This window comes from Brachycentrus maculatus, unplaced genomic scaffold (genome assembly GCF_059751285.1).
Source record: "Brachycentrus maculatus isolate JH-2025_06_01 unplaced genomic scaffold, ASM5975128v1 h1tg000452l, whole genome shotgun sequence".
Lineage (NCBI taxonomy): Eukaryota > Metazoa > Arthropoda > Insecta > Trichoptera > Brachycentridae > Brachycentrus > Brachycentrus maculatus.
This window is the reverse complement of record NW_028281199.1, coordinates 868862-894056: the sequence shown is the minus strand read 5'-3', so window position 1 is coordinate 894056 and position 25195 is coordinate 868862. Positions and strand designations below refer to the sequence as shown.

The following is a 25195-nucleotide window of genomic DNA, read 5'->3' as shown; positions in this document are numbered from 1 at the left end:
GCTTCTTTACGATGCAGTGCCCTATGCCCACCATTGGGGTGCGGATAAGGGTTAGAAGAAGAAGAAGATATTTAAATAAGATAGTTTAAAATATCCAGAACAGGATACATTTATTAATTTTTTAGTTAGAGAGCACAATATTTGCATGGAACACTTCTACAGTATTTTTGTCTTTACTTATAAAAAAGTGCTTGTAAATACGAATAAAGACTTTTTGTGATTTTGATTAAAAAAAAATTAAATTTTCCTTTTATTCGTCAAAACATATATCAGTATAAAAATAAAATCAAATGAGTTCTGTCTTCATTTTTTTATTCTTCCAAAGGTAGGCCATCTATCGGCATACTTTGTAACTAGATTCGTGAAATGATCCGAATTTTGTACAGAATGTGCAAAAACGAATTGAAGCTTTCTGCCGGTAGATTATGATGTAGTTTATTTATGGTAAATTGTCGTACTTTATTAAATTCGTATTCGTCGTGTACGATCGCCACATTTTTCTGTTTTGCATGAGTAAATCGATATAAATCTCGTTTTTGTGATATTCGGTAAGTGTTTTCGTACATATTAATACTACATTTAGGTTATACATAAGTTGAGTTTTAAGTTATCTACGTCTCATGCCCGTCTCTTGCGGCATTTTGGATTTTGCATAATGTGACCCAGAATTGACATTTCTAAACATATATTAATAATAAAAAAAATCATTGCAATTTAGTGTTTTACAGTTTACAGTGCCACAAATACACATATCGGTATAATTTCTTTATATTTGTTTTGTGATCGCCGTCAGAGGAGAAGGGCGTATGAAGGTTTGATGTAACATGATTTTGATTTTATTTACAAGGTTATAAAACGCGTAAATTTCGCTCTTCAGCTTTTGGTATTCATAAATTCGCCAGATTTTTCTAGTTATACTCTGTCAATTAGGGATTTCTAGCTCTTAAATAACATAACAATGGAAAAATGACATAAAGATAACATTCGCGTTGAATATTTACCAACATTTTGTCGGCATGTGGCCAGCCGATAATTATAGTGGAATTTGACTGATATTATAACTTTTTAAGCTTTAATTCACTAGAATATTTCTAAACAACAATTTAATTAGTGGCCGTTATCAATAATTTTTACAAACAACATGCTGAAACTATCTTTAATAAAATAAATTAAACCATTAGAATTACAGGATGCATAAAATACGAGCTCAAATTTTAACAAATATTTTATAAGAATGTACATTTTCTTGGATTTTTTTTCTGTCATTGATATTGATGATGCTAATTTCTTATCTGGTTTTATATTACCAAGTATGATTAAGTGTTTGATATTTTATTATCACAATAACAACTTTTTCTATTGAAAAATGTTTCTTTTTGTCAGATCATGATAAGAATCTAAAACTGCAGTATTTTAGTATATCTTCACTTCATATTTTAGCGTCATGGCATCTTTAAAAAATAAAGATTCTTGTCGAAACCGATATTTGAATTTAACCTTTTATTAGTTGCGTGATGACATGTCATGTCAAACTCATATATCGTTCACTCCTTTCAAGAACGTCATAAATCAAAAATCGACAATTTTCAGTTGTGCATATTTTCGGATTGCCCAGAAAGTGCACTATATCCCAGCAAAAGAGGCATATTTTTAACTTAATATTACCCGCTACAGGGCAGAAAGTGATATTTTCGCATTTTGAAGAAAAAGGTATTGTTTAATTAATATTTTAAATCTACTAAATATTTTTCAAATGGAGAAAAAACCTTCAGGTTTTACCTAAAAAGATTTGTTGCACAGTAAAAAGTTCAATAAGTGGCTGGATATTTATTTTTAAAACATTGTTTTATATTTTTAAACTTTAAAAACGTTCTCCTGAAAAATCAGTTTTTTGATATATGACGTTCTTGAAAGGAGTGAGCGATACATCATTTTAATCAATGGTTGTTTATTAACTGTGTTATAGTCTTGACATGTAACATCTGCGTAATCGGAGGGCATGTATGACTAGATGGATGTAAGGGAAGCGAGGAGTGTATGTGGGGACAGAAGAGTATGGCGTTCCATCCTCTCTGCCTACCCCTGCAGAATCGGCATGATGGTAGTAGTAGCAATATAACACTTAACTGTTGGCATAGCTAGCAAAACATTATTCCAAAAAAAGTATTAAATCAATGTCCTATTAAAAATTGTGTTTCTTGCGGTACTCGTAAATGTTGACAGTGTACTGGTATGCAACCTAGAGTGCCCTAGTTCTTGCTTCTATTCTCCTTTTCCTATCCACTATTCCTTCTCCATTTTCTTTCTATTCCAATATCCAACAACCTGAAGTGTAGTACTGATCACCTTGCCATGCTCATATCATTAACGATCAAGTTAACGCCGTGTCAATCTGATATGGTGCTCTATGCAACATTTAGTGCCGGAAGAGGTCAGATTAAAGAACTCGTCACTGCCATTAATATTATCAAACTCGGTTATTACGAGGATGATGAGTCAACTGAATTTACTTGTAACAAGCGTTACTCTTTATATCCTAGAATCACATGAAAAGATGAAGAAAGTTACACACGTATTATATTTTTCTGTAAATCCACTTTTCCTATAAACTTTGGAAAATTCTCCAATTCTTTGGGTACAAAACCATAGCAAAGCTTCATCAACATTCGTAGTTCACATTTATAATTGTTTTGCGTGTCCGCGATATTCTTTTCAAATGCAGATGTAATCTATTCTTATTTTTCCACAATGTTTATGCTGTAGATGATGATGAAAACTTCTAACACACTTCACCATATTTTGCGCTACATTCACGAATAATTTCCACCTTTTCACGAATTTAGAGACACTTTCTCTTATCAGAAGACATGTTAATGCAAGGGTTTGTTTTTGACTGATCTGCTCTAGAATTGATCTGACATTCCCACTTCGTAATGTTTATTCACTTAGTCGGGTTGAGTCCCGCGGTTAGTGTCGCGGACTCTTAAGTCAGAGTTTCTCGGTTCGAACCCATTCTACCACAATTTGATACCTATTTCTAGTAATGAGCCGCTTAGGCTCAAAGAAATAGTTTGAAATTGAAATATTTATGTAAATAATAAACACACAATATATTTCTCTTTTAAAAAAAAATTATGCATTGTCTATAGTAAGCATAGAACATACAAAATATAGAATTTTTCAATGTCTTTTTTTTTACTTTTCAATTTAATCAAATCAGAATCATATACAGTGAATATTCTATCTATTGTTTTTAAAGGGATATGTTGAAATAAACTATGAGTGTGGGGTTAAGAGGTCAATACACAAGGATGATCGAGTAAAGATACCGTCCTCCCAATCTGCTTAACCATTGGTTGGTTAAAGTTCTATGAAGAATACAAGTTTTAGATGTTAATAAATGTATTTATTAAAAATAAAATATAAAAAAAACGAGGTTGAATACAACCAAAAAAAAATTTAAATTTATTGCATTGTAAATGACCTAGTCCTAAAAGAAGAAGAAGAAGCGTTGTAAATAATTTGTGATTGTCATTTGTTCTTTTTTCAAATTGTTTTATTTCCGTAAGCCAACAGTGTATTAAAATTGTTGTTTATTTTTGCGTTCAAATACAGACAAAATATATCAAATACGCAGTGTAATTCAAACGATATATGCGGTAAAATGATGGATAGAAACGATCATTGCAATCTATTTTGTATGAAATGAATTAGGGGTAGAAGAAATAAACGACACATCCGGGAAAAAGATTATTGAAGGAATAATTGATAGAGGTTTCACTGTAATTACAAATAAATAGTTCAGTTTCAGAAATTGATTGAGTTGGCGTAATGCATACACCAAAAAACTTTCAAGTGCAAAGGGTTAATATACTAATATAAAACACTGCATTTCCTAATTATTTAATAACATTTTGATGTGAGATGACTTTTGGTAGATGTGTAGATTTGATATTTTTTACTAGCAAAATGAATATAAATGTGTGTGTCCGTAGAGTGCTTCCAGGAATAGATTCTGGCTTACAGTATAACAACACGGTTTCGACTGTCACCCACTACTACTTGTGTATTAGATTCTATCTTGGTATGGGAATTAAATTTGTCAAAAACTGCCGCATAATGGTATGTAGGTAACATCAAGCATCTAGTAAATGTAATGTGTTCTATACGTCAATTATAACTACCTAACTAACTAACAAACCATCAGGCCGCTTCTCTGAAGAGGTAGGCATAGAAAATAGAACACCATACCTCTCTGTCTTTGCATACATTTTTCGCCTCTTCCAAGTACATGCATCTCTTCATACATACTCGCTGATCTGTCCAACATAGATGGCTGTTGTGAACTCGTATGTACTGTGTCCTGAGATTGATCACTAGGAGTTCTAAAAATTTGAATAGTGTGGTTGTCAATCATAGGTGGAATGGTGAATGTCTTTGGTTAAATAATTGCTCTTATCGTTTTCAATATTATTTATCTTCACCTTATGTGCATCCTATCAACAAAGTAAGTTCAAACTCATTTATGGTCAGTATGTGATGACAGGTCATAAGCCAGCCGATTGGCCAGGCTTCCGTATTCCCATTCTTAACATTAACTTAGTTTTGTGAAAAGGCCTGTATTGCGTATTGCCTGTTGGCAAAATTGCTTTATTTAGGTGATTCCCCATTTTCTCGTAATGCAATTTTCGCACGGAGAGAGGTAATTCCCCTTTTTTATGTAGTATGAAACTTAGTATGCGAATGTAAATCATTGGCCAGGCTTCCGTATTCGCATTATCAACATTAACTTAGCTCCGGCATGAGGCCTGTATTGCCTGTTGGCAAAATTGCTTTATCTAGGTGATTCCCCATTTTCTCGTAATGCAATTTTCACATGGAGAGAGGTAGTTCCCCTTTTTTATGTAGTATGAAACTTAGTATGCGAAAGTAAATCATGAGTATTATGATAAAGAGTATGACTCAAATGTAATTATAGCAGTTAACCCTCTCCTACATTAAACCCTCATATGATAAATAGCTATGTTTTATGTGCCACCATATGGTTAAAAAAAAGTACTTTTCTCTCAAATTTCTTTAAGACTTGCTTGATCAAAATGACACCTAGGCGCTAGGAGGAAAACTCGTTACGTTTGCAAAAGATGTAACTAAGAACCATTGTGCCCAGAGTGTTTTATAAAGATTTTTTTCACGGTTATAAAATCTGTTTATTTCAAATATTTTTATCATTTATTCAGTAAATTGTAACATTATTCATATTCACTGCACTTTTTGTCTTATTGGAATAAAAATGTACATTTTTTTTCACCTATAAGCATAATTTATTCATTTATTAACCTGTCTGGGAGTGAGTTTCTGTGGACAAAACTACATCTGGGTGTAAGTTTTTTTATCATAGCCATATAAGCAAGATATTTTCGTAAATACAAAAATATTTACACCAGTAAACGTGTTTTGTATCAAAATTTTATTTCATCAGTTTTCTTTGACAGTGTCATTACGAAGATGTCAATCAAACTTTATTTCATGTAAAATGTCGTGGGAAACTAATCTGAATTGTGGTTTTAATGTTTAATACAACCACAGATAACAGCAAAAGTGCCATTTTATAAATAAATGTCACCGGGTTTTATTTATAAAATGGCACTTTGAGGAAAGTTGTGAGTGGACAACCACATGCGGCTACTCCTCCGGACAGGTTAACATTATCATAAAAACGTTACAATCCCATAATATGCTCCCTCAAATACAAATAAGTACTTCTGAAATTCCTGAAAAATAAATACCAAAAAAATATTTATATTTTTTTCTTCCGTGTCTAATTATCTATTTTATTTATTCTTTCGGCATTCACTTTGTGGTAAGACATGATGAAATTGTAAATGAAAATACTTGTTTTTTACTACTTGAGTTATAATGTATTTTAAGGTTTCGTATGCTACAGATGCTTTCATCTTCGGGTCTGAATATAAACTAAAATTGTAAATGAAAACACTTGTTTTTCACCACTTGAGTTATATTTACTTTAATGACTAGTTCCGGAAGCTACAGATGCTTCCATCTTCGGGTCTGAATATAAACATAATTTTATATTCAGACCCGAAGATAGAAGGATCTGTAGCTTCCAAAACTAGTCGTTTAAATAAATATAAGTGGTAAAAAACAAGTCTTTTCATTTATAATTCCTAATTACCTAAATAAATTTCACTCTAGATTTATTTTCATATATATATTTTTTTTTTCATATATATATTTTTTTATATGTACGAGAGGGTTAAATTTGTTGCAATATGTGGTGCACTTAGGTTCTGTTGTTTAGTCACAATCTTAGTTATTTTACTGTTATGCTGCCATTTCGAATATGAGATATCAATTAAGTTCTCTCTATCTCTTCTGATTATTCTTAATACTCTGGGAATGGAATTTTCATAAACATATTTGAGATAAGACAACCTTGCCATGAACCGAAGTGAGTTAGTTCTAATGTCGAGTTTCAAACGCATAGCAGCTCTCCAACAGAGAGTGCAGCCATTGCAGTGAATATTCTGGACACTTTGGCAGCCAGATATTGCAGGTTAATAAATAATTCATTTTAAATTTTAGCACTTCAATATAATTTTTTATTCCCTTAAAAATTTAAACTATCATTATCAAACAAAAACCCTTTTTATAGTGCAATAGTTATAAATTTTAGTACAGTGGAAGTCAGTTATAACGAGAGTTTGCAGCCAGCATGTCTGGCCTGCGTTAAGGAGGAGACTGACTGGAGAATTTCGTCGTAACATAACGTCGTGACATCGCTCGCGGTGAGCATCACCGAGCATCCAAAACTATGGATGGAGCGCTCGGCTCGGTGTACTGACTGCCTGAATGCTCGCATCGTAGCATGTTACGTTACGACGAAATGCTCCAGTCAGTCTCCACCATTATATGATCTTCTTCATACCTTCTTCAAACCCTTATCCGCACCCCAATGGTGAATAGGGCACTGCATCATATAAATGCAGTGTTATCTTTATCGTTTACATATGAAGGATAGGTGAATAGCCCACCGCTTCAGGTGCCAGTCCAGGGTAATATTCAATAAATACTTGAGTGTAAAAAGTGAAAAGTGAGTGTCCGCCTCCATAGTGTAATGGTCAGCACGCTCGGCTACCGTTCTGGAGTTCCCGGGTGCAATTCCCAGGGGGGGTCAAAAAAATAAAAGTGATATGATCACTACGGTATAAACCAACTGTCCAAAATTATGATTTTTCTTTCATTCTAAAAACAATTTTTTTTTTTTAATTTCTATTTTTTTTTTAAAAATTTCATTTTTTAACAAACCGGAAGTATAACCAATCTTCCACTGACATGTTTTTTCAGAGTCGTGATTTCTTCCTTTCCAATCCACAGATATCGTCCTGAAAAATTGTAAGCGTTGGGTCACACGCTCACAAATTAATTTATTATTATTATTAACAAATTGGTTAATTATTAACTAACTATGATTGTTTTCAGTGTTGGTGGAGACAGGCCAACATGCACAGCTCCAGCCCCGAGGGAAAGTACCGCACCATCAATGGTGGCGCCCACAATAATGACCGAGTGGCCATCTTGGATGCGGGCTCTCAATACGGAAAGGTAAACAAAAAAATTCAAAAATAGAGCAAAATCAAAATTGTGTTCATTGTTTATGTTTCATAGATAAATTTATTTTCCATAGATAAATTTATGTTCTGATTCTTATTTTAAATTTACATAAATAAAAGACTTAAAAAAATATATATATATAATCTGCTTGGTCCACATCCACTATTAACACATTGGTTATGGTGAAGTTTGTCAAATGTAATTTGATAAGGCCGATTTTAAATCACATCGAAAAAATGATTACTTTGAGCCATATTTTGATACCAGAAAAGAATCGAAAATATTTATATATTTTTTTGAAACCTATCTCCTACACAGCAAAGCAAACATAAAAAGGAATTAGATGTTCAACCTCTCGAGTAGATATTAATGACATAAGATATTAATGACATTTTAAAACATTGTTTGTTCAGTTGGTAAAACATGTAACTGGCAGATAAATGATTTAATTGTATTGTAACATCAATAGACGGGCTTGGTAGTCCAAATCCCAACATGATCTGGAAATATTTGAGAAACATCCTCTACGCCCCAACGTTAGGCCACACTCTATCTGACCTGGTATTTTAGGGCCTCACGATTGTGGCAGGACGCACGGAGAGGTTTAAATGTGTTTTTTGTCTATGAAGTTGAAGGTAACCGAAATGCGCACACCGCTGCAACATAAGGTATTTGAAACGCACAAATATGTGCACGCCGTAAACGATACATAGTTGTCAGGGGGTTTTTCCTTCAACCTTGACCCTAATTAGTATATTAATCACAAGTAACCTAATCACAAGTAATTGCAAATCCAATTTTGATCTGTGCAATGTTTTTTGGCATTTCTCGCACTCAAAAGTAATAAAATAGAACGCTTATAAGCGTCTCCCGCTCTCTATCAACAGTATGGAAAAGACGCTTTAAAGAGGTGTATAATTGAATAAATATTTTAAAAATTGATGCAGCGTACTGTTGCAAATATTTTTTTTGTATATTAAAGGCATTGTTGACTTTATGGTATGATAATATAACACTACTTCATGACTATCGGTTTTGTCTAGTTTGTCTATATTTGACCTGATGATGGGTCAAACTAACTACACGAAACCGGCAGCGATCGGACGAAACTAGTTTAAGAAACTACTCTTGTAGTAGTGTTTTAAAGTGGTATTACACAAAGTGAACGATGAATGATAAGGAGAGTATTTTAATGTTTTTGTTTTTAAATAAAATAAACTCCGCAGATAATCGACCGGAAGGTGCGCGAACTGTGCGTCGAGTCGGACATCTTGCCTCTAGACACCCCTGCGTATATCCTGAAGGAAGTTGGTTACGGGGCGCTCATCATATCCGGGGGCCCCAACTCTGTTTACGCCGAGGATGCCCCGGGATACGATTCGGAAATATTTAAAATCGGCTTTCCTGTACTAGGTAAGTAATTGACAATATATCCGCAATGATTCTGAGATTCGTAAGAGGTGTTTAAATATTTTGCCTTTTCATACTTAATGTTGCCAATCAAAGAAAGGGACATGATATATATCTTAATTTTTAAATGTGAATGTGCGGCAAAACAATGTATGATAGATGTTTCAATAGCGATGTAAGGAAATAATGCAAGGCTGGGGAAAGCATTATCACAACATTACTGGCAGTTAGAGGTGTTCCTAGTATATCAGTCACAGGTACAAATACTACGATACGTCAAGAGATCATTAAATCATGATACTTGTATGGAGCTGTAATACGTACAATATACTAACCACTAGCCACTAGTCAAATCTCACAAATCTGTTTCAAACTAATGTAACCAACGATAACATTGTCACTCATGAAACATAAAACTAATTTTAGCTTATCAATGACTTGCCAGTCAGTCGTTTTGTATCGTATATTGTAAAGCTATCTCTTTCTTAGTCTATTGGAATATTAGATACAAATGATGAAAAGAGACAAATATACATGTCGATATTAGTCATGGCGTGTCAAATATCGCTAGGCTCAGGACTCAACGGGTTCGGAAATATCCGGAGATACGAAGTATTACAGGTTTTTCGATATGGTTTGGTAAACAGATATTTTTTTTAAACATTCCCGTTGATTTCCCGCTCTGTCAAAACGTCAAAATGAAGCGCGTACAACTGAAGTTTGGAGATATTTTTATGTGCTTTCTGAAGCAAACAAATTAGTAGCAGTGCGCGTAATATGCAAACAAAAACTATCCTTCAAAACAAGTGTTTCTAATTTAAGGAAACATTTGAAATGTAAGCATTTTGAAACGATACGCAAGATAATTTAGCGTATCGCGTACTGCGGCGGCGCATAGTACGAGATACAAGGAACATGAACCAATGTCTGGTTAGCAGACTAGTACTATGATTTTTTGTTTGTTATATGAAGCCGTTTACTCTTGATGGATGATAGATTTTTAATAAAGAATTTTCTCTCATTTTTTAGGTATATGTTACGGAATGCAGATGTTAAATAAAGAATTTGGTGGCACAGTACACCGAAAGGACGCGAGAGAAGACGGACAGTCGGACATAGATATAGACACGTCATGTCCTTTATTTAAGTAAGCCTTTTTTTAACCCTTTAACTGATAAGTTTAAACATGTTGAGTATTGAACAAAAGCCTCCAGTGCAGGCTCTCCACTTTCTTACTGTCATCAGACCATCTTGTCTGGGGCCTACCCACGCTCCTGCGTCCTGTCCTAGGCCTCCAGTCAAGCACCGTTTTCGTCTGTCTATTCTTTGAGCCACATCTTGGCTGTCCAAACTCAAAACACAGTAAGGGACAATTTTTTTGTAGTAAGTTTTTTTTGCATTTTTGGACTAAGTAGATTCTACTTACTCAAAAAATTCAAAAAAATGTCCCTTACTGTGTTTTAAGTTTGGGCAGCTGATCTGTTACCTTGATCTTTTCCCTGAAATATTATTAAATGCATTATTGCAAGGCGTAATATTAATGTTTTTCACATTTTATGTCTTTTAATTGAATATATAAACATAACTTAACTGCTTTTAAAATTTAGCTACAAAGGTTTTTCATTTAGTATTTCTAGCCCATAACTCCATTATAATCTACTACTACCAGCGTTTTCATTTTTTCATTCAAACCCTTATCCGCACCCCAATGGTGCATAGGGTACTGCATCATATAAACCCAGTGTTATCTTGATCGTTAACACATGAAGGAAAGGTGATCAGCCCTCCGCTTCCGGTACCAGTCCAAGGTAATATTGAATGAATATAAGAGTTTAAAAATCACTTATATTTATTTGACCTCCCCTGGGAATCGAACCCGGGACCTCCAGTATGGTAGCCGAGCGTGCTGATTATTACACTACGGAGGCGGACACTACCACTACCAACGTTACTACGGTAAAATCAGTTTGAGCTATTTTTTCATTCTGTGGTACGGGCAAAGGGATAAAATTTCAAATGTTTGTATCGCCATTGCTAGAGAGTAAATTTATTCACATTATTTTACCTGTAAACGAATTGTGCATGTTTTTCAAAAGATCACAATAATAATAGTAACGGTTGTTTCAGTCATTTAGAGACCCGTGAAACAGTTCTGCTGACTCACGGAGATAGTGTTGAAAGGATGGGGGACCGACTGAGGCCTGCCGCTCGCTCCCACTCGGATATTGTGGCAGCCATATTCAACGAACAGCTCCGACTCTACGGAGTTCAGTTTCACCCAGAGGTAAATAGCCACCGGCTTCATACATTTGTACAGTATTGTTCTATTATGTATGCATTATTATATAGATATTTTCTTGATGAATTTTTTTTTAAGAGAAATATTTGTGTTTTTATTATTCACACAAATATATCAATTTTATACTATTTCTGTGAGCCTAAGCGGCTCATTATTAGAAATAGGTATCAAATTGTGGTAGAGTGGGTTCGAACTGAGAAACTCTGACTAAGAGTCCGCAACATTAACCACGGGACCACAACCCGACCCGATTTTATGAATAAACATCTAATTCATTCATTCCATGAAACCCTCAACCGCACCCGATGGTGCATAGGGCACTGCATCATATAAATGCAGTGTTATCTTGTTCGTTAACTCATGAAAGAAAGATGATCAGGCCTCCGCTCCAGTCCAGGGTAATATTGAATAAATATTATAGTGAAATAATAATAATAAATAAAATAATAAAAACCCTTATCCGCACCAAATGGTGCATAGGGCACTGCTTCATATAAACGCAGTGTTATCTTGATCGTATACACATGAAGGAAAGGTGATCAGCCCTCCGCTTCAGGTACCAGTCCAGGGTAATATTAAATAAATATTACAGTGAAAAAATCACTTATATTTATTTGAACCCCCCCTTGGGAATCAAACCCGGGACCTCCAGTATGGTAGCCGAGCGTGCTGACCATTACACTACGGAGACGGACAGTTTCCAATTTCTGCCAAAAACTAAACGATACCTACCGTCACTTACTTTATCTTAGTTTTGCAGCATTTCCACATTTGTCCATTTTGTATACATATTTGTTTGAAAGACTTGTTCAATATTTAAATACATTATTCTCTTCAGGTTGATTTAACTCCAAAGGGGAAGCAGATGTTGTCAAACTTTTTGTTTGATATAGCGGGAATGACGAGAACGTTCACCTTATCCAGCCGCAAAGAATCATGCATTAACTACATTAAGGAAACTGTTGGCAATAATAAAGTTTTGGTATGTATTCCCAAGTATTTATTTCCAATTGTTTCAATATAACGTTTAATGCTTGTATTAATTATTTTTGTTTTTTTTAATCCATAGGTATTAGTAAGTGGCGGTGTGGACTCAACAGTATGCGCCGCCCTATTAAAACATGCCTTGAGGGATGACCAAATAATAGGTCTTCATATAGATAATGGTAATTATAATACTTTTCTTAACATGCTTCGGATGGTTCAAAGCTATTTCTAACTGTTTGGTCGATTGATGCTTAAGGACGGGAAGGGTATTCCTTTTACGCCAGCCTCATTTTAAAGGCAGAAAAGAAGGAATTGTCTATGTTTTTATATGAATATTATATACCAATCTCTTTGTTAAGGTTTTAACTATATTCACTCTCCTTTCTCTAACATTATCAATCTTTTCATCCCCAGAAAATATATGTGTAATTTCTCATGGTTACAAATACTTAGAAAATTATTTTACCGGCTAATTAATAATTTTTTTATTTTTTAAAACATCAGTAACCAGCATAATAGTAGGTAAGGATAACCTTGTACATACAACGAATCAAAGCTCATGTTAAGGCCCAATATACATAAATCCCAACTCAATTTTCTTTAAACCCAGGTAACATTCCATGTAATTGAATTTTTTTTGCGGATGTAAGTCTGGCCCTTAGTGCTGTTGTTTGGGTTCTGAATTCGAACATGTGAGATCTCAGCCTTCATAAGGTAGTGGAAAAATGTGTGCGAATTGAGAGTTTTCATCTCTATTTCCTAAATCCAGGTTTCATGCGGAAGAGGGAATCGCAACAAGTGGAGAAGTCCCTTCGGGATATCGGGCTGAACCTGCACGTGATCCAGGCTGGCCACCTGTTCTCGGAGGGGCACACCACCTTACGCAACGAGGCCAACGGCCACTGCCGGGACAGCCCCATGCTCTGCCAGGCGGTAGCCCCCGAGGAGAAGAGAAAGATCATCGGGGATGTGTTCGTCAACGTAGCCCAGGATTTTGTCAAAGATATGAATCTGAGGTAATGTGGCATGCTTTCTCCTAAGGATTATCTCAAAATTTTATTTGATTTCAACACATTGTTTGCGGGAAACACTTAAAAGTGTCTTACATACTTTTGGTAGAAAGCGGGAGACGTTTATAAGCGTTCTATTTGCTAATTTTTCATAGACCGCAAGAGACACCAAAAAACATTGCACAGAACAAAATTGGGTTTTTCATTTACTTATTATTAGTATTATGAGAGTCGAGCGGCAGACTGAGTATAATTAGAGTCAGGGTTGATGAAAAAAAAACACCCGACAACAATGTGTTAAATATCTTGAATACAATTTTCTCCATAAAAATAAAATAATAATGGGTTAAATCTGATAAAAATAATTAAGGTACAGTTAAACCTCTATCTATCGTTTTTAAAGGGACCTATTAAAATAAACTATGAATGCGGGATTAAGAGGTCAATACGCAAATAGATACAACCGAGTAAAGATACCGTCCTCCCAATCTGCATAATCATTCGTAGGCTGAAATTCTAAGAAGAATACATGTTTCAGATGCAAATGTATTTATTTAAAAAAAAATACAAACCTGAATAGAATTTAAAAAAATACTTTTGTTTTTTAACTGTTTTATTTTCGTAAGTCAATAGTTTAATTTCGGCTTTGCAAATAGTATTTTTTTGACCATCGGTTATTGAATGTGCGTTGTAGAAAGTTTTCTTTCAAAAAGTGTGCACGCTTCTGGAAATGCAGGTACAGGCAGCGGCTCCTTTTCATCAATATCGACCTCTCCTGCTATCGGTTACACAAGCTTTCGATAGTATCTATCCCATACATTGCCGTTGAATGTAAGAAAATTGGAAGTAATGTAAAAAAACAGACAAAATGTATCAAATATGCAGCTTAATTCGAACGATAAATACGGTAAATGGTGATAGAGAAACGATAGATGCGGTTTAGTTTACTATGAAATTAAGTCGGGTTAGAAGAAATAAACGACACATCCGGGAAAACGATTATTCGAGGAACGATAGATAGAGGTTTCACTGTATTTAATCAATTTGTCCATTTTAATTATATAATTTTATTTAGGACACTTAAATAATGTGTATTTATTATTTGTGATCCAGGCCAGAAGACGTTTACCTCGCACAAGGCACCCTGCGGCCCGACCTGATAGAGTCAGCGTCTTCTCTGGCCAGCAGCAAGGCGGCCACCATCAAAACTCATCACAATGACACGGAGCTCGTGCGGATGCTGCGGGGCGCCGGTCGAGTCATAGAACCCCTCAAGGACTTCCACAAGGATGAGGTTCCTACTTTTCATTTATTTAAAAAAATGTTGACATCTCAACAGAAACAAACTAGGCTATTGAGAAATTAATACGGAAGTTTGGGTATTTACAGGGCTTCAAACCTATGATTGACTTGTTTGAGTGAGCACTGATTGACTTGTTTGAGTGAGCACTTTATGTGCTGCGTAACATTTGCCATTGTGCTCATGATTGAACATTTGTGTTACTGAAATTTGCGAGACTTCTTTATATTCCTTATGACAAGGAATGAACCCCATATGACGAATCCCATACATCGCTCACTCCTTTCAAGAACGTCATAAATCAAAAAACTTGATTTTTCAGGAGAACGTTTTTAAAGGTTAAAAATATAACACAATGTTTTAAAAATAAATATCAAGCCACTTATTGAACTTTTTACTGTGCAACAGATCTTTTTAGGTAAAACTTGAAGATTTTTTCTCCATTTGAAAAATATTTAGTACATTTAAAAAAATAATTAAACAATGGCTTTTCTTCAAAATGCAAAAACAACACCTTCTGCCCTGTAGCGGGTAAATATTAAGTTGAAAATATGCCTCTTTTGCTAGGATATAGTACATTTTCTGGGCATTCTGAAAACATGCACAACTGAAAATTGACAAATTTTGATTTATGACGTTCTTGAAAGGAGTGAGCGACATATGCTATTAAAAAAATTTAAAAGTAATAAAGCTTAAACTTTAATTTATGTATCTATATAAGATAATTTTTTAATCTTGAATTGCATTTTATCTAATTTTTTTGTGTAAAGATTAGGACATACTCTCCTAAATATTGAAGTTTATAAATTTATTTTATTTAGCAGTAAATTGCAATGATGCCCGTATATTTTTATTATTATCGAACATTGTCGGATAAATTTTACAGAATGATAAGCGTGTCCAAATTTTTGTTCACAAATTCTTATAAAGGAGTTATTCATAACATAATTTTATTGACATCTCAACAAAGATGAAGAAAGATGTGGTAGTCTGGGGATTTACAGAACATGACAGGTCATAAACCTTGTATAAATGCCCAGACTTCATATCATTCCCCACCTATGAGATATCAATAAAATCTTCATAGAATGAATTTAAAATATGGATGTTTTACACACTTTTCCTTCCAACAGGATGTTACATATGACTGCCAGTTGTGCATGTGTGATTCATTCTGTTGTAAATAAACTGCAGTATATTTGTAGAGTTTGTATCATAATTTTTCTAAATTACAAATTCAAAACGTTTGTTTCAATTGTTTATATCAAAACCATCATATTTTTACGAATTTGGTTAAAAATTGAGTTTGGTTACAGGTTCGCATTTTAGGAGTAGAGTTGGGCCTCCCTTCTTCCCTTGTAGCGCGTCACCCCTTCCCGGGCCCGGGGCTGGCTATCCGGGTACTTTGCCAAGAGGAGCCCTTCATGGAAAGAGACTTCTCTGAAACGCAGGTATAATTATCCTCTTGACTAACAAAAAAGATGTTTTTAAGCCAACAATACAAGTTTAGAAAATAATTACAATTTACTCTGCAGTAAAACAAACTTACTGACGGGTATCTAACCTCAAATTGCCAGTATGCAAATATTGTGTGCCAATTGAAAAAAAAATAGGTACTTCATAATAAAGCTATATGAAGGACCCAACCATTTTTTTTAAATTGGCAACAAAATATGTTCATACTTGTAATTTAAAGTTAGATATTCCTCACTTTGTTTTACTGCAGAATAAAGTACCTACCTATGCCGCATCAATTACCTCAGTGTTTTGAACCTTTTTTTTCTTTGAATTGCTTTTGGCATTATTGCAAATAAAAATGTAAATATCCTTGAATGACATTCAAATTTTAACTGAAGTCGTAACACATCATTAACTTTAGAGAGGGGACATATTTAACCAGTCAGATTTACCATCCCATCTCTCTCTTGCTTGGAGCTTAATAATAATGGAGCAAAAGAACTGGAAACATGAGGTCAAATGCCAATTCAAGTTGTTCTAGTTTTGCGTTATGTGGAAAAGTTATTAATAACAAGTCAGAATGGAAATGAAAATATTAATTTTAATACACCTTTAATTGCATCCGGAAGAAATTACTTCTAGAAAAAAAATACACAATACAATAATGTTTTATGTATTGGTTAGGCTTTATATTTCTTTTGTATTGTGTGAATACACATTTTTCACACTCTATTTTAACTAACTCAAAATTTATTTAATTCATGCATATTTATTACATTGCTTTGTCTTCTGGATTTTTTTAGCAGGTCCTTGAAATGTGTTTCCTTTTTCAGGTGATAGTGAAAATAATAGTGGAGTTTGACCAGATGTCAGAAAAGAAGCACGCTCTCCTACAGCGAGTAGTCGGTGCCACCGGGAGGCTGGAGCAGCAGGAACTGAGAAGAATCAGCTCCCAACACTCCCTCACCGCCACACTCCTGCCCATCCGCAGTGTCGGAGTGCAAGGTGAACATCATGTTTTGTTAGCCATTAACCTTTTCAGTAGTGGGTTCTTTTTACAGGGAAAAAAAATTACTCAAAATCTAAGTAATATGAAGATAGAAATTATGTAAATATTTTTAAATTATGACAAAATTACAAACAAATAACCACGGATGTTCATTAACACCGATACTCCTTTGAGGAAAATTCGCACCGACGTCCATATTCCCGGAAAGATTAAGAATGCTGAGAATCAATATATCTATTCTGGTACACTTAATATCCCAAAAACGTGGCACATTAATATATCGATGATGATGCCTGTGTATTTTGGCGGACGAGGTGAGAGGTTGTATCGAAGTATGTCTGCATCTAAAGTTGCAATTTGTCAATGATATTCACATGCAAACAAATTCAATTTTTAATGAAAAATAGAAATATGTTTTTTTTTTGTAAAAACCCTTACAGTGTTGGATTCGTCCAAGAGTGATGTTGAAAGCAATTCTCAAACATCACTCGAAAATGTTTGTTAACCTTTTAAACGTGTTAACTTTGTTCCTAAGAGACGCTCGTGCTGTATTTTGCCGTTTTTTAAATTATTACTTTTATCATGTATTTAGTTATGAAACGATTTATTTTCCTAAACAAAAACGTTCAATGGGATTCATTGTGCCTTTTAGTACTCTATAATACACGTGTGTCACATTATTCTTGAAATATATCGTAATATAAACAAATTAGATCGTAACATAAATAAATCAAAGCACGCATCGTGTGTCACTCTTACCCACTGGCGATGCGTAGCGTCGAGAGTGAGACAGATATAGGGCATGATTATGGCGCGGACTAATTACCGACCGCAAGAAAAATCAGGGATCTGTTGTTTATTATTTATCCTTGTGATGTTACAAATTATTAGTCAGATATTTCAACAGATGTCATAAGGCCGAGGATTGACGTATTATTTTATCCAAAGTTCCACACCATGAAAAAATCCCTCCAAGTTGAACTGAGGTTCGAAACTTGGAGCAAAGTGAAAACACTTATGTCAGCCGCGTATGGGGCATGTCTTGTAAAAACACATACGGTTATGCGAGCCGCGTGGATCCGGTTAAACTCAAAGTAGTGATAGTGATGAGAAATTAGAATGTTTTCCAATCGGGGATGCGCTTCGACAGTGAAAACTCCAAGAAAGAGTTAATTTCACACAACCTTGTCACATTCTTGTGAATGAAAATTTTCCATTTAATTTTGTTATAAGTGTACTCGTATATTTTAAAATATATTAGTATATTTATTACAAAATTATCTCTACCAATACCAGAAAGAAATACTAAAATTGGTCAATATTTGAGAAAAATATTGTTGATATTGTGCACACCTAATAACTTTTTTTTAAATTTACAAAAAAGTATTTTAGCAAATTTAGCATACATATAAGAAAAAATTCAGCACATAAACGTTTAATACCTTTTTTACAACATTTTGAGTGTGTCCAAATACTTGTTCACAAAATCTGGATTATCTCCAATTACAGGAGCTATTTTCATATTACTAATCTCACATACTCTATAAGATACACATACACATACTAATATAAGAGTTTCTGCTTAATAAAAAGCTTCTTCACATCTCACCAATAGATGTCTCTAGTGAAGTTCTAGTGATTAATGAACAAGGTTTCTAAATTGGTTCATATATATAGAACTTCCAAGAATTTGAGTAGTGTGGTTGTCAATAATGGGTAGAATTGGTGAATGTTACTCGTGTGTAAAGTGATCACTTAAACCAGCCTATGACGGTCGTAAGCCCCATAAATGCCCAGACTTCCATATTCTTCTTCATCTTTGATGAGATGTCAAAAAATAATAGTTTAATACCTATTTACCTTATCACTGCACTAATATTGTAGCAAATAGAAATACAATTGAATCTTGGGTTTGCAATTTCTATCGCGATGTTGTTAGCAGTAAACCATTATTTTAGTATGTATCAAAATCATAAAGTTTCATTATTACACTTTCTGGTTACTTTATCCTTTGAATAAATCAACGTACAGGATACAGGAACAATAATAATTTGCGTTCATGCTGTTTTAGGTGATGGAAGAACATACAGCTACGTGGTAGGTCTGTCGAGTAAACAGTTCCCACCGCCCTGGGCAGACCTTATATACCTGGCTAAACTTATCCCTAGGGTATGCCACAATATTAACAGGTAACTAATTTGTTTATTTATTATTCATCATACATAACACTACATTATCCTACAGAATCGAAGGCCTTTTTGTTGACAATGAATGCAAGATGCTAATTGTCATTCGTTGGTCATGTCTTTGTACATTGTCCCCGTCGCGGGTAGTAATTGAATTGAAAAAGCCCAAATAAAAGAATTCTTGAAAAAATTAAAAGAGGCCTACATCCAGCAGTGGAGAGACGTATGACGAAGATAAATTACAAATTGCAATAACGTGCCCTCAATGAGTTTTCCCATGCCAAAGGCACATTTTATAATTCAATTTTTTCAATTAAAACCCTTATCCGCACCCCAGTGGTGCATAGGGCACTGCATCATATAAACGCGGTGTTATCTTGATTGTAAACATATGAAGGAAAGGTGATCAGCCCTCCGCTTCAGGTACCAGTCCAGGGTAATATTTTAATAAATATAGCAGTGAAAAATACTTATATTTATTTGACCCCCCCCTGGGAATCAAACCCGGGACCTCTAGAACGGTAGCCGAGTGTGCTGACCATTACACTACGGAGGCGGACATTTTATAATACTTATTTATAAAATTATTATATGTTAAAGAAAATTGTTTATGACATAATCAGTATGATGTGATCTATTTCACATCTAGCCACCTCCTTTATCCATTTATGAATAGCTCTTTTATTATTTAGTGACCTTATGAATAATGGAAGCAGGTTGTATAATTTTTTTGCTAAATAATCAAAGTTCCTTTGACCAAGAGAGGTATGTGTTTAAGTTTTGTTTGATGCGCAACTGTGTTTTGGATCTTATGGTTCTATGTATGTTTCCATAAAGTGTGTTGATAGTGATTTATGTGGTTTCTTGTGATATGTGAGAGTAATTCTTAAATGCATAATTGTCATATCACTTTATTTTGAAATTTATACCTACATACAAATGCTCAATGTATGAAAGTCTACATTTGTAAAAAAAATAATATTTAAACCGGTTGAATAGTCAAAAGCAACTTGTATGCTGATTTTAAGTGGATACCTCATATCCATTTCACAAACCTAGTATAAAAATTGTATTTTTTTTTCAATGATATCTTTTATTTGTTTCAGAGTATGTTATATATTTGGCGACCCAATCAAAGATCAAGTTTTGGATATCACACCAACCTACCTGACCAGCCATGTTCTCTCCATCATTAGACAAGCTGATGATCTTGCAACACAAGTAAGGAAAATTAAACTTGTTTCTCTCATTTGCCGCTACAGTGCCGTAGTTAAAAAAATATTAATCAAAGTTATCATTATGGATAGATTGGTATTTACTTATATTTTTACTTAGAAGTGTGTTTTTCTTGCAATTAAAATACGGATACTTAAATTCTTTATATCTTCATTATTTCTTATGAAAATATCTGAAAATTTACAATAAATCGTGAAATTGGTATCGCTATTTCATTCCTTTTTTTAAAATTCAATATGCTTACATTTTTTATACAATTTCTACTTAATTCAATCTTATAATTCTATTTGCACTGAGCCTCTCCAAAAAAGGACAGCTCGCTCTTGTGCTTGGAATGGGACATTTTTTTGTGTTAGTGACATGATGTGCATTTTTTTAAATACTGGGGAACATCATGGGTATACTGGCAAAAAAACTTTAACTCTAAAATCCCTGTTTTAATAATCCTGTGATTAGAAGCTTTTAGCCTGCATAAATTACCCGCTATTAAACTTAGAGTTGAATTTACTTTTAAAACCACATAAATATGACATTTCAAACTGTGTACTTGGTGTATTTTGCAAGTTTATAAAACGTTGAAAACTTTATAATACTGCATCATTAAGTCAAAATACATATTTTCGAGTTACCGTTTTTTGCCAGTGCACCCACAATATATTTTTATGCCGTGCGAGGGAGTTATCTTTAGTTTTTTTTACTGTATAGTTTGTATGTGTTTATTTATATTGTTTATTAAGTTTCTTTTGTTATTTACTTGTTTCATTTTAATCATGGGCTAGTAGTGTGTGAAATAACAATCCAAACTTACCTTGAGAAAAATAGACCTATTTATTGTAACTGCAGACAGTTGGTAGAATTCCATTTTAAATTTTTCAGATAATATATCCAAAATTTAACCAAGTTGTTGGATTGAATTCTACTTTTATCTACATATATGTTTCTGATAATTTGTGATGCGTTTCATCTTATTTAGACATTATCGTGTTTGATAATGTCTTAATAAGATGAAACACGTCACATATTATCCATATATCGCTCACTCCTTTCAAGAACGTCATAAATAAAAAAAATTGTCAATTTTCAGTTGTGCATGTTTTCGGAATGCCCAGAAAATGTACTATATGCCAGCAAAAGAGGCATATTTTTCACTTAATATTTACCCGCTACAGGGCAGAAAGTATTGTTTTTGCATTTTGAAGAAAAGGCATTGTTTAATTATTTTTTTGAATAATCTAAATATTTTTTAAATGGAGAATAAACCGTAAGGTTTTACTTTAAACAAATCTGTTGCACAGTAAAAAGTTTAGTAAGTGGCTTGATATTTATTTTTAATACATTGTATTATATTTTTAAACTTTAAAAACGTTCTCCTGAAAAATCTAGTTTTTTGATTTATGATGTTCTTGAAAGGAGTGAGCGATATATGTAAATAAAAGTAGAATTCAATCCAATAAACTTGTTTAACTTTGGATATACATATTAACCAAAAAATAGACTTGTCTAGTCATTCCTTAGAGAGTATTGTGAACATGGCTGAGTGTGACTATGAGTGTGGTTGTGTGCAGGTGTTGATGTCGTCGGGCTACGGGAAGAACATAGCGCAGATGCCGGTGGTGCTGATCCCGGTGCACTTTGACCGGGACTCGGCGACGCGCCTGCCCTCGTGCCAGCGCTCCGTGGTGCTGCGGCCCTTCCTCACCGCCGACTTCATGACCGGCCTGCCCGCCGTGCCCGGCTCCCCCAACCTGCCCCTGGAGGTGAGTGACCCGCATCGAGACAAAATAACTACTCGATATATACAGGGTGACCCATAATCCTACGTATTCCTTTTGAGAGGTGTTAGGCCAGCTTATTACTCACCAAAAAATTAAAATATGACCTCAGTAAAAGTGCCTTAGTTTTCCAGATATTTCCACTTTTATGAATTTCCCGAACATCTACGCCTTAGATCAGTTTTTCGAGTGCCACTTTTTCAATTTTTCATATTTTAGGATACTAATTTTTGTTTCATAATACAGAATAAGTATTCTATTGATCACAGTCCAAAATATTACCAATACTGGCTTGCCTCGGCGGAAAAAAAAAAATTAATGCCCGGTCAATGATTTCAAAATAAATCTTTAGGTGACTTTAACTCTTCACCCTGAAAAAAAAATATGACGCTAACCTTGCGAGTTATTTTAAAATTTTGTTTAATTTGTGTCATTTCAAAAACAGTGTAATATTTACTTTATTTTACTTTAGAAAAAAAGATTGATTTTTTAATGCAAAATGAGCTGATTTTATAATTATTTCATTTATTAGGAATTCCGATGTAAAGAATTGCTTTGTTTTGGTACCAATATTTCACACAAAAATCATTTAAATGCAAATCTGTTCTGTTTACTGTATTCTATCGGAATCTTGATTAAAGTTGCGACAAAACGTTACCAATCCTGTGTTAAACCAATTTGAAATCATTAAATCGTAACCACCATTAAATTGCACCAAAACGTAACAATTTTACAAGCTGGAATTCCAGACAACTCTCCATTGAGTTGGAGGGCGCCAGGGATTTACATATTTTGATAACATAACTGTATCCATTGATTTTTATATTTTTTAAAATTATTTTTATGTGTTAACATATTTCTTTCTATTGATTTTATGAAAAGTCTTGATATTAGGATAGGAGGATGCCTATTTTCTTTAAGAAACGATACACATTTTTTTTGTGACAAGCTGGGCTTATCCTCCTCTTGATTATGTGTGGTCATATATACATGTACATAAAAAATAAAGTGTTTTGTATAAACTTGTCCCCCAGGTGGTGGAGAGGATGGTGAAGGAGATCCTGTCCGTAGCGGGCGTCTCCCGAGTGCTATACGACTTGACGTCCAAACCTCCGGGGACTACGGAGTGGGAATGATGACACTCCCCCGAGCCTAGAGTTGCATGTAAATCTATTTAATACTTATAACAGTGCGCATTGCAACTGTGGAGAACACCCTTTGCGTGATTTTATCAAGGGCTGACAAGTGTGAAATTGGTATTCCTTTCACGCTATTTTTAATGTCATTTTTAAACATTTTACGCACTCGAGTCTCTCTGTTTGTCGCCTTTGATGTCTACCGACAAAATATAAACGGTTATAATGATAAATAGCATTCTTCTATCTACAATAGTTTGGAAGGAGATTTTACTCCATTCGACCCTCTCATGTGTAAAGAAGTCATTTTAGGAAAACCCCGTCTTAATTCCGTATTTATTTTCTCTAAGGTTAGGGTATAATTCATTTTCCACTTACGTAACTTATTATTTTATCGGTTAGCTTATGAATAACATTTTGTTCATTTTTTTCTGGCATTTTGTGACGAGTTTATAAAAATAGAACCCAAACTTTATTTTTAACCGCTTTTATTTCATACTATTTCTCCAGCCGGATTAGACAAATATCTCATCTCTTTGAAAGATTTATAATTACTAAACAGTATTTTATTAGAGACTGATTGCAGAAATAGTACAAATCAAAAGTGGGCAAAAGTGAAGGTTGTGTTTTATTTTTATACAAATTTTAAAATATCTTGGCTAGAATTCTAACAGCTGTTTTGATTAATTTTTAAAATAATTTGAACTTTATTCAGCTGTGATTTTTAATTTTTATAAAGTCTAATAGTCGAGCTATTTAGTAAATTATTTTCGGTTTCATTACAATGTTTCGTTGTTCTCTAACTGGTTTTTTTATTTATATATATTTTGTTATAGGCACTAACCCCGATATGTATATGCAATTTGAGAAAAAATAAAATATAATGTGAATGCTTTCTCTAGATCAGTGCCTAGACACATCGGAATGATGTCCTCCGCAATATTTATTTACAGTGCCGCAACGGTCTTCTGATTTGATTGAATGTGTCAGATTTTGCATTCAACATTTTTTATACATCACACTAATATTTTAGGTAAAACAAAGTAGGCCTACAAGGGAGTGATATTACTGTATTGTAGAATAAGTATTGCGAGGCACACTCGTTTTCCTTGTACGGCTAATGTTTCATTGATTGGCTTTAGTGATATTTGTCTATAAATTTCACGTGTTATGAACTGAATATTAACTATAAATATTTTTTATATCGCAGAATATTTACTTGTACCGGTTAAATAGTATTCCCGAGACATCCGATCTTAACTGACGCTATCGTGTTACTATATAGAAAATACATATTTACTTAATAGAAGAAATCCCTAATGCATACGCTGCAGATTCATCATTCATCACTTTAACAGGCAGATTGATATTTACAGGTTAAAACATTAACAAATACTGTATGATATGTAAATTTATTTATGGCAACAAATCAATTCGTTCTGTTGAAAATAAAGCATACTTTCATAAGACTATCTGATTTTTATTATTCCTTTCCTCTTATGAAATCATTTCCTCACTCCAGAAGTGTGGTCACAAAACACTAAATCTGCTCAATGTTTAACTGGTGACCTTATTTTTGTTCCGAATTGCACCATCAGTTTTTATTTCTATACTTCTTGCATCATAAACCATTACAGGTTCCATCACTATCCTCCCATCGTCACACATTTCAATTTATTTTTATGGACATCTTCACAGAAAGGTAATTTAAAGTCTGGTAGACAAACCACGATCTTCGTTCAGGTAATGTAGAGATAAAT

The 25195-nt window shown here is 33.9% G+C and overlaps 1 protein-coding gene across 7 annotated transcripts; it reads left to right on the top strand.

Moving 5' to 3' along the window:
- The first annotated feature begins 432 nt into the window (after positions 1-432).
- Positions 433-24907, top strand: LOC148302439 (GMP synthase [glutamine-hydrolyzing]-like). Of its 7 annotated transcripts, none has more exons than XM_088271619.1 (16): positions 433-548; positions 6509-6574; positions 7501-7623; positions 8859-9045; positions 10072-10189; positions 11170-11326; positions 12180-12323; positions 12411-12507; positions 13098-13344; positions 14452-14632; positions 15955-16089; positions 16930-17101; positions 19177-19294; positions 20398-20512; positions 22093-22284; positions 23334-24907. In XM_088271619.1, exons 3-16 carry the CDS (start codon positions 7522-7524, stop codon positions 23433-23435), a joined length of 2067 nt encoding a protein of 688 aa, XP_088127745.1. In that variant the 5' UTR covers positions 433-548; positions 6509-6574; positions 7501-7521; the 3' UTR covers positions 23436-24907. The 7 variants fall into 7 exon arrangements, with proteins under 7 accessions (XP_088127745.1, XP_088127743.1, XP_088127742.1 ...); XM_088271617.1 differs by having other exon boundaries at positions 6506-6574; XM_088271613.1 differs by having other exon boundaries at positions 442-812; positions 6506-6574.
- Positions 24908-25195: the final 288 nt, after the last annotated feature.

Bases quoted from the DNA above. Each gene is read 5' to 3' on its own strand.
- LOC148302439 (XM_088271613.1), top strand. The intron at 6,575-7,500 runs GTTAATAAATAA...GATTGTTTTCAG, and splicing joins TTGGCAGCCAGATATTGCAG to TGTTGGTGGAGACAGGCCAA. The intron at 19,295-20,397 runs GTAACTAATTTG...TATTTGTTTCAG, and splicing joins GTATGCCACAATATTAACAG to AGTATGTTATATATTTGGCG.